At 31.1% G+C, this 14,039-nt stretch overlaps 1 protein-coding gene across 3 annotated transcripts; it reads left to right on the forward strand.

The window, feature by feature from the left end:
• The first annotated feature begins 295 nt into the window (after positions 1-295).
• On the forward strand, positions 296-9,956 carry LOC143080263 (uncharacterized). Of its 3 annotated transcripts, XM_076256001.1 has the most exons (10): positions 298-532; positions 853-1,006; positions 1,380-1,525; positions 1,904-2,114; positions 2,610-2,748; positions 3,122-3,605; positions 4,902-4,950; positions 5,550-5,773; positions 6,497-6,581; positions 9,322-9,956. In XM_076256001.1, exons 1-10 carry the CDS (start codon positions 512-514, stop codon positions 9,597-9,599), a joined length of 1,791 nt encoding a protein of 596 aa, XP_076112116.1. In that variant the 5' UTR covers positions 298-511; the 3' UTR covers positions 9,600-9,956. The 3 variants fall into 3 exon arrangements, with proteins under 3 accessions (XP_076112117.1, XP_076112118.1, XP_076112116.1); XM_076256002.1 differs by lacking the exon at positions 1,380-1,525 and having other exon boundaries at positions 296-532; XM_076256003.1 differs by lacking the exons at positions 1,380-1,525; positions 1,904-2,114 and having other exon boundaries at positions 297-532.
• Positions 9,957-14,039: the final 4,083 nt, after the last annotated feature.

Raw genomic sequence — 14,039 nt, forward strand, 5'->3', positions numbered from 1 at the left:
AGCTACTTTATATTTCTGATTAAGTAAAAATAATTGATTTAAACTAACACATTATTTTTTTTTAAATACAACCGTACGATATAATAAAAACATAATGTTCTATTATTACATGGAAAGTTTTACACATTAATAACATAAAACACGAAATTTGCACATTTCATTAAAGATCTAGACCGCGTGGTATCTGCTAATTCAAACTCAAAAACAGATAGAGTCTCCCAAGCTACCTTAACATTTCATCCTCAAGAATTATAAATACAAATTAGCCAACAAAAAATGATAAAAGATGTTTCAAGTAAACAAATAAACGATTAAAAGATTTAACTTATGTGTTTAGGATATCTCATTTGTTGGCGTAGAAATTCCGTTGACGCAACTGAAACAGTTACAGTGTGTAGCAGTAGCTAGGCATCCAAGAGATGAAACGGAGGTCGATGAAGGTGGTAAAGAGTTTGAACCAGAGGGTGATAGAAACATCAAACTTAAATTTCCTCCTGCAGCATTTCCTGGAATGACAACAGTTGCAACAGTGGTATTCTAAAGTTTCCTTCATTCATTATGGAAAATAAATTCAGACACAAAAGGCAGTTTTAATAGGCTTGATGATAACCTGCTTCTCTAATGTTAACAAGACCATTTTTACTACTGAATTATCATGATTATGAAATCATTTCATTTACAATTTAATATTTTTGAATATCCTTTGAACCATTTGAACATGTGCTGATAGGACAGATACATCTATTATTTCTGGTTATGTTCAACTATGTTTCTAGTTTTTGTTTAAATACTTTTCAATCGCTCTTGTCGTGTTACTTAAACTTACTTGCATAGTTCTATATATTATTACAGACTGTGCCTTGGACTCAAAATGACATCATAAATGCGTCAAAAACACATAAGGAGTTGCAAAATATAAAAACAGCAGGTTCTTATATCAACATCTCGTGTGAAAATTCAACAAATGCTGATTCTGACCTTGAGATATACAACCTTGGATGGGAAGGTAAGTCTTCAATCTATTCTTTAAAAACAATAGACCGAGTTCAAATCATAAACATGTTCTACAAATCAACCAAGAATAAGTGTCCATTCAATTGAAATAGCTATTTCATAATCTTATTTTTTCGCTGATATCAATCGACAGAGATTAAGTCTGACGGGCCTATTCTGACGACTATTTTATAAAAATCCGTCGGAAATACACACTAGCGAGTCGTGAAAACATCATTTTGATTTAAATTGTTTCTATTCGACATCGACGGTGTCTATGATGACTTGTTATCGAGATTCATGTGAACATGTTTTACTGTTTGAGTGATAAATTGTGCACATTTAAACATGCTTCCAAAATATATCTTCCCTAAATAAATTTACAGTGGATAAAAGTATTGGTAAAAGACAAACCTTGAACCGAGAGACGCTGAGTAGATGTGGACGGTGGATTGTTAACAACATGAATCCTGATGACAGTGATCTGCAACTAGATGATGTGTTTGAGAGCGATTTTGCTGAAGAGCTAATGGTGGGCGAGTGTTGTTTTTTTTAAATAATTGAAGCAAAATGCTTTTAAATTTCGTAATCTTGGTAATTTGAACTACAATATTGTATTAACATTAATACAAGATTGAATCAGATTTTCGGTTGATGCTTTGCAAGTTTCATGATCTCTGATATGTTTTGATTTTAAGTCTGGTCAATCAAAAGTATTTTAGAATCGCGTGTCTTATAGAAGAGAATGGGTTTCATTATTGTTTCCACAATTTCCGATAGCAAGATTTTTTAATATAGAAAAAATCATTTTTATTTCTCTTAGAATCGAACATGTACATTTTTGTTAATACGATTGCGTCCTGACGGTTTGCTTGTATCCTCTATTGATTTTTTATTGTTACCTTTGCAGACAAAAAGTACACAAGGAGATAAGAATAGACATATTTTAAATGAATTAATGGAATCAGATGATGCCAGCATTGACACTTTCGTCGAAAATTTAAGTTCTTCACAACCGAATGTAGCAGACAAAATTATGGCTGTGAAGTCAAAGGTTCAAAATTCGAGAAAATCCATAGATTCAAAATACGATTTCAATTTTGCAAGTGATTTTGATCCAGGTGAAGTAGTTTTTTTTTAAATAACATGTATTACAAATGATATGGGGAAATAGGAATATATAAAAAAAAAACCAACAACTTCAAATTGGAAGAGCTTACGGATTTTTTTTAAAAAAGCTAACAGTACAGTACGTAATGATTCAATTAGCACTCAATTGCACTCAAATAAATAATATATATCAAATAAAGACAAATTGCTTAAAAGCTAAGATGTATATAGTTTATAAAGACATCAGACATAGCCGAGTGCAATTTGTCCTTTTATATGTTGATTTATTTTAGTTACGAAATATTTAAAGCAAAATTAATCTATGCTTAAGAAGAAAGTCGCTTCCCTACGTTTACGTGAATTAAACCTGAACAACTTAGAATTTTACCTGCAGATTTATCTTGCTGATTGGTTGTTCTAGTAAAAACAAATACACTGAAAGGTAGAAATGACCATTGAAAGAAATCAGTTAAACTATTTTAAACTTTAAACATTTTTTTAAACAGATTTCGAAAAGAAAGAGGGAATAGTTTATATTGTTTCAAAGGTCAGTGGCAAAACATGGGAAGTAGTACCAATAGAAGAAACCAATGATCATCCAAGGGCAAGATTCCTAAAACTTCCTGCTGGAAACAACAATTTCCAGTAAGTTGACACTTGATTGAAAACCTAGCTGTAGACAATCATAACAGTTAATAAATTGGAACTTTCAATCCATACATAAATTATCGAAGATTCTAAAATCATGTTTTATTAAGATTTTTTTATTTTGCATACATAGCAACTCTGAAAATCTGAGAAATAAATGTTTCCAACTTGGTACAAACCAGATCTTTGATATATAAATATTTGGCACATTCAAGATTGGAAATCCATTTTTAGTTTTTATTCATTTAAAGTTTTTCGTATGTCTTCTTTCTATTTAACATGTATTATAAATTCAAAATTGTTGAGTTGCCTATTAATTACAATATCTAATAATTCTATAAATATATGTTAAAGTATTTGGTGATTACAGGGTACTTGGCCTAGTTGTTCCAGTTGAGATGAAAGATGAAGATATATGTAAAGCAGCTGAAATTCTTGAAAGTTTGAATTGTGTCACTAAGGTGTCACTGATTTGTCGCCAGAAGCACACAGATCCTCATGATGCGGTTATTCAGTGTGTCCGGACAGAAAATATCGTTGACACGCTTCATCATTTAGATGGTTTAGGATATACAGATGGTCCACCGGAAAGCTCAGAGTTTGGGGTTGTTGATGGGGAAGAAATAGAAATACAATTCGAATCTAATTTGTATTTCGAGTATTTTCAATATTCTACCTTGAAGATAAAATTTTACAGCAATCTTTCTATCGAACGATATTCAGGACATCTCCTAGTCCTTAACAAAGGTGACCAAGCCGAAGACGATAAATATCACGGACATTTTTCCTACAGCGTACTCCCTGGTCGGTTGTCTATTCCTAGGCAAGGAACATTTGTTTTATACGTGCCAAAGGTATGCATTTCAAACACAGAAAATATGAAATGAAATTAAACAAATACAAATAATAAACACAAACATAATTATTTATATATGTATTCGTGGTCGAATATAAAACAGCATTAACAATGTAAGCAAAATAAATGCACAGTACTTCCTATATGCTGTTGAGCGATCTCGTGATAATCACCTAGCTGACGTTATTCATGAAACGTATATTTTCGAACGTTATGTCTTACAGTGCATTGATTAACAGTTCATTAGTGATATTAAGACAAGAAAAAAAACTCGGTAACACATTCAGTGTTGGACAATATTGTTCTATGTGAATAAATAGATGTGATATGAGTGCCAATGGGACAACCCTCCATCAAAGTCAAACGGTTTAAAAAGTTAACATATATAGGTAAAAGTACGGCCTTCAACACAAAGCCTTCCGTTCAAACCGAACAGCAAGCTAAAAAAAGAAGTGGCTTTATTCGATCAAATAGACATGTAAACAAAAAGTAGTAAACATAAACCGAAACGAATTAGTTTGATCTATGACAATATTTAAACGTAGGTGCCTATATGACATTGAGGTAGTAATAACAAAAAATGTAGGAAAAAGTAAAATCTCTAAAATACCTATGTCTAAACTCCGAAGAAATTTCAATATGGAATATCAAAAGCTCAAACACATCAAACGAATGAATATCAACTATCATGAAGACAAAAAAAGACGGTCAAAAAAGAAAACTCTTACCTGTGACAAAATTGGTTAAATACAACAACAAAAACAAGTAAATTTAAATATAGTTTATTCTGAAATAGATATTAACATGATTGAATTGATAAAACAATAACACGTTTTTAAACTGTGTTACTTTTTTTGCTGACATATTTAACCACGACGGACCAAAGTATAGCCGAATCTGCACAATAACCATTGTTTAATAACAGACCAATGCACTAGACCAGAAAAAAAGAGAAAGAAATGTAATAAAGCATGTTATTGCCATTATATTATTTAAAGTGCCGTTTGTAATCATTTAACACATTTCCAATAAAATTATAGATATATTGGAGACCTTGAAATATGCACTTACTCTATCTGTAAAGAATTTTGAATTACTTTTTCACAATAGGTACTAAGTTTAAATTTCATGCTTAGTGGGTATACTGTTAATATATGTATTATTTTTTTATAATATAGTAGTGTTTGTTTTCATCTTTCCAACTTTTTTTGTAATTCATTTAAATTCATTTTGTATGGTTTATAAAAAGACGTCATTACCAAAAGTATATATACTTGAACGTAATAATTTTCAGCCTTTAGAAGAAAACGTCACTAACTTTCCTTATACATTGGGTGTGCCAGGTATGTTTAGTTAACAAAGGTACCAGGCTTATAATTTGATACGAGTTTCGCCTACTTAAGACTCATCATTGACGCTCATATAAAAATAGTTAGAAAGACAAACACGTATACAGTTGAAGAGCATTAAGAACCCAGTATTCCAAAAAATTGCTCCAAATAAGGTCTCTCTCTCTCTCTCTCTCTCTCTCTCTCTCTCTCTCTCTCTCTCTCTCTCTCTCTCTCTCTCTCTCCATACATAAACATTAAATCGATAAGGGTCAAAACAGGCAAAATCTGTTAGTACTTAACACTTTCAAATGGTTTCCACTTGGTTTATAAACCATGTTACTTTTAATGTATACGAAGAAGATAGTTCAGTTAAAAGTATCTACAAACTTACATGTACATCCATCACTTTTGTTTTCTATTCATAAGGATTCGTTTACATTTACATTTTATCTTTGAATTATTTTTTTAACAAAATTGACTACGTTTTGCCGTCTTTATACACGGACAACGATAATCAGCGTGGCACAGTTGTCTTTGTAAATATAATTTTTAATTGTATTTAAACGGTTCTCAATCCCATATTAATCTGTCGATTTTTAAAAATATTTCAGTAAAGGCATTAGCAAAGTTTATTGCTTATCAACTGACTTGTCCCAATTCTAATTCAACAAAATGGGTAGCTCTTGGCAAAACTTTAACAAATGGTAACGCACAGCTGTATCATCAAATATTGGAAAATGTGGAAGAGCAACGGGATCATGCAGAACAACGTGAACGTTGTGAACTGTACATTTTGTATTGGTCTAATCACCATGCACAAGATGTCACTGACAAGGTATTATGGAAAAAACATTCTTACTAAGTTATTGATACCTCAGAATTGAAAGTGCAAATTGTAATGATATAAAAAGTTATATATGAAATAGTTTTTCCAATATCATTAGATAGCTCTCGCATTTGTATTTGGAGATTTTAATGATATTTTTTCTATATATTTACTGTCAATATCATCTTATCAACATATGTGTTCTGTGTGTGCTAGTTTGAACCTTAACTAATAAGTTTCTATTTGATATGTTTTGAGAACACTCGATAGTACCTGCCCTTTCAACTACATCCATCGAGTTGCCAATTTTAAAAACAAATAAGTGACACTCAGTAATGAGGAATCTAATAATAAAGACTGTATTTCATTTGGAAATGGTTTGATTGGTGAGATGCAAGAAACGATTAACGCCAGTAAGATGTTTAATGAATGTAAGTGAGACAACTGTAAACATAATACTAATACTAATAAATACTGTGGGTCACCGTACCGTACAACGATGAGTAAACCCCATACCACATAGTCCGCTATATAATACACCAAAATGACAAATGCGAAATAAATTGAACTAGAAATCTTACGGCTCAAAAGGTGTTAAAAAATGCTTTACTCGTTCATTGAAGTACAAAATTTCAATTAAGGTATTCTCCAAACTGGTTAAGATAATATTTTAATTTCCTCGAACGCGATGTGTTGCCTACTAACATTGTATATTTTTTATTTACTATAAAGATAGCGAAGATAATATCTGCTCATCGTCATCCACAGTTTGAAGCAGAAGCCCAGCAATTCATCAAACCTTTCACTCCAGGCAGAGGTAAAACCTAAATTGAATTAGCAGTTTATTTTATTATCTTAATTTTTTATTAAAGTACAGTTGGATCATGATTTTATAACGAAGTATTGAATAAAATGTATTTGTGGCAAAGGAATGCTCTGAATGAGCATTCAATAATTACCACATGTGGTTGAGCTACTTACAACCAGTCAACAAAAGATAAAACTTAAACAAGTTCAAAGATTAATATCTTAATACAAACTTAATACTTTGCTTAACATCTACCGTTAAAAATATGTTTAGGCAACATAAATTTATCGAAATTAAAGCAAATCAATTTAAAAGAGGAATCAAGATAACAAACAAACATTTAATGTGTTGCATGACCATGACCGCATCTTACGATCCTTTACGATATAGAACTTAGCTAATCTGCAATCAATTTCTATCCCTATTTCGAATATAGCATGTACTAGTATACAACTATAGATTTGAACGTAGAAAAAATAACACTAGGCCACCGAAAGCTGCATTTTTTAGTTCGGTCCATGTGGCCAAGTAGTGAAACCCGCTGGACACAGTGTAGGTGGTGTTGTCACGATATCCCACTAGCATGAGTTCGAATCATGGCGGGTTGAGAAACAAAAATGTGTTTCCGAAAAGAGATAGAACCACTTTTCCCCGATTTTTTTCCATTTAATTAGCTCAGTGAATCATGTTTTTTTTAATAGCTCGATAGATGCTAATTATAGTACATGAAAATACTTCACATCATTTATTTTCATACCTTGAACGTGAATTCCTACAATAATAAAGGCCACAAGTATTAATTTTTTTGTTGATCAAAACCAATTGTGCTTGTAAAGGCCCCTGAGAAGCATTTTAATATGAAATATCAACTATTAGATATTCAAAATTAGTTTTCCTTAAGTTAGCATGTTAATATTGGAATGTGATTTGTAGCTTATGTGTATTTTAAAGCTTTGTTTAACTAGAACACCTTGTATTTCAAACACAAGTAATGTGAAATACAGATGCAACATTTTCTTGGTGATTTGCAACCGTCAAGGTTGATAGTATTATTGATTTGTTGTTTGGTGTTGTTTTATTTTCTGATGACTTAGTTACTGGAGCAGTGACAGACGGTGGTTAAAATGTCAGTCAGTATTATTAAACTGTGGATTCATAAATATTCGTTGGAGACCAATTTTCATGGATTTCGTGGGTATAGATGAACCACGAAATTAAATGTTCAACGAATGACAAATTTTCGTAAGGCTTGTATTAAAACTTCGATTAAACCACGAAACTAAATGTCCACGAACATGCAAGTTTTCACACATCCATGGAGATTGATTATTTATGTTGTTTTGAAAAAAAAATATTAAAAAAGAGGGTTTTTTGGGGGTTTTAAGAACACACTTAATCAAGTTCATTTTTAGTAAAAACGTTGTACAAATTACTACAACAACAAAACACTTAACTCGTTATTGTTTAAAATGTCCTTCTCGGTGGATTCCCTTTTAGTTAACATAAGAACACAGTAAATTCCACATATTTGACTTACATAAGATCGGAAGGGGGGGTTAAAAAACTACTTTTCAGATATATCATGCTATTTATAAAAACCGAGATATTGATCCAAAACATTTGTATTTTTTGTTTTCATCGTAAATTAAAATCTCTCACTTTTTGAAATTGATCCTAACTCTTTAATTTGTAGATTAACAATTGTTGTTTTGGTATTTAAAGTAATTATAAGTATAATATGCGTTTTCAACCGTTTATCATCTTCACTAGATATTCAAAAAGTAAAATCACAAAAATACTGAACTTAGAGGAAAATCAATTCGGAAAGTCCATAATCACATGGCAAAATCAAATAACAAAACGCATCAAAAACGAATGGTCAACTGTCATATTCCTGACTTGGTACAGGCATTTTCAAATGTAGAAAATGGTGGATCAAACCTGGTTTTATAGCGCTAACCCTCATCAAATTCCGTTATATATACATTGATGCGTTAACTAAACAGACACAATAAATAAAATAGTCAAAATATGGGTACATCAGTCATCATCGTATAACAATTTTAAACGGAACAATTTAACAGAACTTAAAACATCTACAAACACATACAATGATTTGTGTGTCTGATGTCAGAAATTTTATACGTCACATAGATTAGTCGTTCAATGTGCATACAAACAATTTTAAAATTTACCTAAGCAATGTTAGCATAATGGAATGGTCTGTCGTAGAGTTGTCACTTAAGAGTTAAGACGTACTCAAATATTTGTTTCTTTGCATCTTACGATCCTTTACGACATATAATTTAGCTAATGTGCAATCAATTCCATCTTCATGCCTAATATCTCATGTACTGTGTTACAACCCTAGATTTTACTGACAAGAAAAAGGCACAATAGGCCATCAAAAGCTGACATTTTTAGTTCAGTCTAATTGGCCGAGTTGTCTAGAGTGCTTGACATATTGCAGACGGTGTTGTCACGATATCCAAAAAGCATAAGTTTGAATATAGCCGAGTGAAGTCTGGAAATTACACCCAACAGTGTTAGAATTAGATTTGTATGATGACAAATTTTTATGTTTTAGCGGGATTCGACCTCACACTTTTGATACATTACGGCAGCAATCGCTTGTTGTCAAGCACTCTTGACTATACGACCATATCCGCATTATATAGAATAAAAGTAATTCTTATTTTACATTAAATCATTGTAAACATATGCTACTGTACATCACATATTTTTGTAGGAATTTTATCAAATGATAATCTGGAAAAGATGGCTTATGTTCTAGCGAAGGATTGGGAAGTTTTTGCAAAGAAACTAGGATTTTCCAGTGATGAAATAAACAAAATCAAATCGAACCAACCTGGTGAAGTAAGACGTACACTTAGAGTGTTAGATCTCTGGCGGCTGTCAGATGGCGCTATTCAAAAAGGAACAGATTTGGTAAAGAGTTTGCATCAAGCTGCAAGGGCCGCTCAATGTGGTGCGAAGTTACTGAGCATGATTTCTGAGGATCTATAACTAAGACAATCTGAAACGATGTTCTACTGCAATGTTGTTGTTGCCATTTGATATATCCAACAATAACTATATTGATATTAATGCATATATATATATATCAAATGTGTTTTTGCATAATAAAGTGATGTGTTTAATAATCATCATGTACTGTAAATTCATTTACTATCGTTTAACTATGTGTATGCATTGCGAAAACATTTTGTTTTTCTCGTATAGTTGATGTGTTCCCTCGGTTTCAGTTGTTACCCGGATTTATTTTCCCTTAATCGATGTATAATTTTGTCTTAAGTGGATAATTTACGTCGAAGTGTTTGTAAATACCTCATTAAATTCAATAAAAATTAATATTTTGTTAAATTTACTTTTCTGTTTTAAACCAAAAATAATAAATATGTGGTTGAATTCACTCATCTTTAGGTGTAATAACACCAAATCATAGTACGACACATCCTATAGCATTCGAAAAATGGTCGAAAAAAATATTTCCTTGAATTTCCTTGAATTTGACAGTTGAAGGAAATCTATCATTCATTTCATTGCAGTAAAAAAAAATTTGTGTCATAGACATATATCCTGGGTGTTTCAAAGCACCATTTTTTTATTTGGTGTTTCTATAGATTATTGTGAAAACATGAGGTTATATTGTTACTAAAGTTTGTACATAGGAAAAAAGGGTGAAAATTTGATTGGTGAACTGCCAGTGATGGTTATTGTCGTTTTATGTGCAACTTAACGTATATGAATTATTTTCTATAGCACTGAACAGGTAAAACATAATTTACTCATACCATTTTTTTTTCTTTATTCGAAACAAAGATATATTCTGCACAATTGTTGAAAAGTACAAATTTAACAAAGACTAATAGGTGAAAATCACTATTTGTATTACACCTTTAATTCGTGTGTCATATATTTGAATATTATAATCTACTATAAAAAAAAAAAGAGGGGGTGTTAAGATTTTTCTGAAACACGTGCGGCTTAAACTGAAAGAGTTAGTGATTTGTTTTAACAGGTTATTCTCGCATTTAAATATTTATTCGTATAAGAATAGTGTTGGTTTGTGTTTATTTCCATATCATTTGATGTACACTTTTAATTTTTCAAACAATTATAGAATATTCTGGATTTATTCGTGGAATTAATAATTGATTGTTATATACAAAAAAAAGTAAAATCACAAAAATACTGAGCTTAGAAGAAAATCAATTCGGAAAGTCCATAATCACATGGCAAAATCAAATAACAAAACGCATCAAAAACGAATGGACAAGAACTGTCATATTCTTGACTTGGTACAGGCATTTTCAAATGTAGAAAATGGTGGATTAAACCTGGTTCTATAGCGCTAACCCTCTCACTTTAATGACAGTCTCATCAAATTGCGTTATATTTACATTGATGCGTTAACTAAACAGACACAATAAATAAAATAGTAAAAATATGGGAACAAATGACAGATTTCTTCTAAAACGATATTTATGTAATTATAATTGTCTTACTTTATTCAGCGGCATCTAAGATCAGTGGTAGATTTGAAGCATCCAATACAAGATATAGATTGATTTATAAAAAAAACTCATATATTACTGAATTGTTAATATAAGACCAGATGCTACTGATAACCAGAGCCTTAGTAGATGCATTAAGATGCTTCATTGGAGACTATGAATACGTTTATGAGAATTATTCGTGACATAAATATTGCAGAAAACACTCATTTAACGGTGCTTTCGTTTTCGACTTTGTGAATACTTGTTTCTTATCTTGAATTATTTCAATTTTTGACAACTAGTTTTTTCTCTATCAATTTATGAATTTCGAACAGCGGTATACTATTGTTGCCTTTATTTGACTACAAATGTAGCTAAATATATATGAAAAAATATATAAAAAATAAATGGGATACTAGAGATCATTGTAAGGTCTTCGACACTGAATTATAGGCTCTTGGCATTGAACAGACATATACAGAATGTGGCGGAGTAAAGCATATTTGAAGGCACCAACCCTGGGACAGTGATGATAAACAGTACAACATAAGAACAAAATATAAAAATTATTTGAAATCGCTTAATTCATCAATTGGATACAAATAGTCATATATCTAACAAAAACATAGAGTGGACGTTGGTGGTTACTTATACATTCACACAACAGAAAGACGCTTTCTGTATTGCTCCGAGACTGCTCATAGTTACTGACAGGTTATTCAAATCCAATAGTAACAAGTGAAAAAATTATACATTCACACAACAGAAAGACACTCTCTGTATTGCTCTGAGACTGCTCATAGTTACTGACAGATTATTCAAATCCAATAGTAACAAGTGAAAAAAAAGAAATTCCTGTTTCAATTTGATGAAAAGTAAATGTTTGAAGGCTTTTTTGAACAAATCTGTTTTTTCCGACGTTGTTCAGTTTAAACTTAGTCAGTTTTTGATGGTATGGGATGATATTTTCAATGTCTATAAAGAGATACATAAGAGCATTAGCATGTGGTCGGTCTTAATCTATCTTCAATTGATAAGTTACCAAAAAAAATATTCAAAATGTATCTCTGTCAATTGATCAAACAGTCAACCACTCGGAAACCCAAAAGATTCGCGATTTTTTTTTAAAAAACGTTACTAGCAGCATACACAGTCATGATTATATAAAGTTGTTTGTTTCTTGGTTCTCTTAAGTCTGTGACATACTTTCGTCAAGCAATCGATATGTTAAATCAAACTCACAAATTGAAGATGACATCGTATCTAATATATCTACTGTTGTTAAATGTCTATTGCCCTTGCAAGACTTGCAATGATCGTACTGTTCGGTGTTAATTGTCAAACTAGTAACATTTCTTTTCTTGAATTTTATCAGAGTTTCCAAGTCATTTTTTTTTAAAGTAATGTTCATCCTTTTTGACTTTGAAATGGCTAGTTCAGCAAGAATATTTGTCTTAAAATATTTGTACTTTTTTATTCGATTTATTTGATAGGTCAAAATAAAGTTCCGACAATTAAAAATTAAAACTTTAAAACTACCTTGATTTTTAAGAAAAAAATCAGCCCAACACTGATAATTAAACTAAATTTAAGGCTGAAAGATTTTTCTGATACTATTTGTTTATTATTTTATTTTCTGCATATCAAAATAAAATAACGCTGATCTCTGTGGAACGTCGTAGCTGCCTAATGTGAACATATGTAATATATGTGCACATAAATTTCAATATCAGCATTTTTTTTATATAAGCACATATTTTTCCTGGTTACTTTATATGCACATAATTTTCCTATATATGCACATACTTTTCTTATATATTCACATAGTTTACCTTGTATGCGCATACGTTGCCTATCTATTCACAAAGTTTACATAATATGCCGCTTTATTTTCATTGATATCCTATACCAATTAAACTCGCTGTCATTTTTTAAAAGTTTTTATTACAATAGTTATAAAAAATGCAACAGTAGTATACCCATCCTCCATGCTATTTTTATTTTCTTTCACTCGAACGTCAATGAAAAAAAAAGCATAACACGCAGGTGATCAAAAATCATATATCGATTGAGAGACAACAAATCATGGTTACTTACTAAATTCGAGGGGAAAACATCAACTATAGGAGGAAAACAACGAAACAACAGAACAGCAGAACACTGAAGTGCAATAAAAACAAAAGACAATGAATAGATATAGGTAGATGTGGTATGAGTGCCAATGAGACAACTCTCCATCCAAGTAAAATTTTTTAAAGGTAAACCATTATAGGTCAATGTATGACCTTCAACACGGAGCCTTTCTTAGTTTGTTCAGTTCCACCTAGAGCCATCTGAGACTAACACTAGACTATGTTTCTGAGTTAAATAGGACAAAATAGGAGCTAATAGAGACATGGTCTTGGACGCATTAGTAGTTGCTAGTTATAGTACGTTAAATAATGCAGGAGTATATCTATTTATAAAGGTTGATCTAAAGTACATGTTCGGCTTTTGTGTAAATTTTACGAATGTCTTAATGAATGGTTCAAATAAATGACATATGCAATAGAATGTAGTTCAATTAAATTAAATCTATGAGAGTGTAGATGGGGTTTTCAGCGTATAGAATAATGGGCAAAACAGAAATAAAGAGAACAGTAGTCAAAAATTATTTTTAAAAAAAAACCGAATTGAGGGACACCCATTCATCTCCTCATTCTTTATATTTGGGGAAACAGTTGAAATATTGTGATGGGATTGGATGACAAAATTTAGCAATGTTCCTTTGCGGTAATATGTTTATTGTAGTATATAATGTAGGTAAAATAAATGTATGTCAAAGAGTGACGAAAGATACCAGAGGGACAGTCAAACTCATAAATCGAAAATAAACTGACAACGCAACGGCTAAAAATGAAAAAGAAAAACAGACAAACAATAGTACACATGACATAACATAGAAAAC

This window comes from Mytilus galloprovincialis, chromosome 6 (genome assembly GCF_965363235.1).
Source record: "Mytilus galloprovincialis chromosome 6, xbMytGall1.hap1.1, whole genome shotgun sequence".
Taxonomy (NCBI): Eukaryota; Metazoa; Mollusca; class Bivalvia; order Mytilida; family Mytilidae; genus Mytilus; species Mytilus galloprovincialis.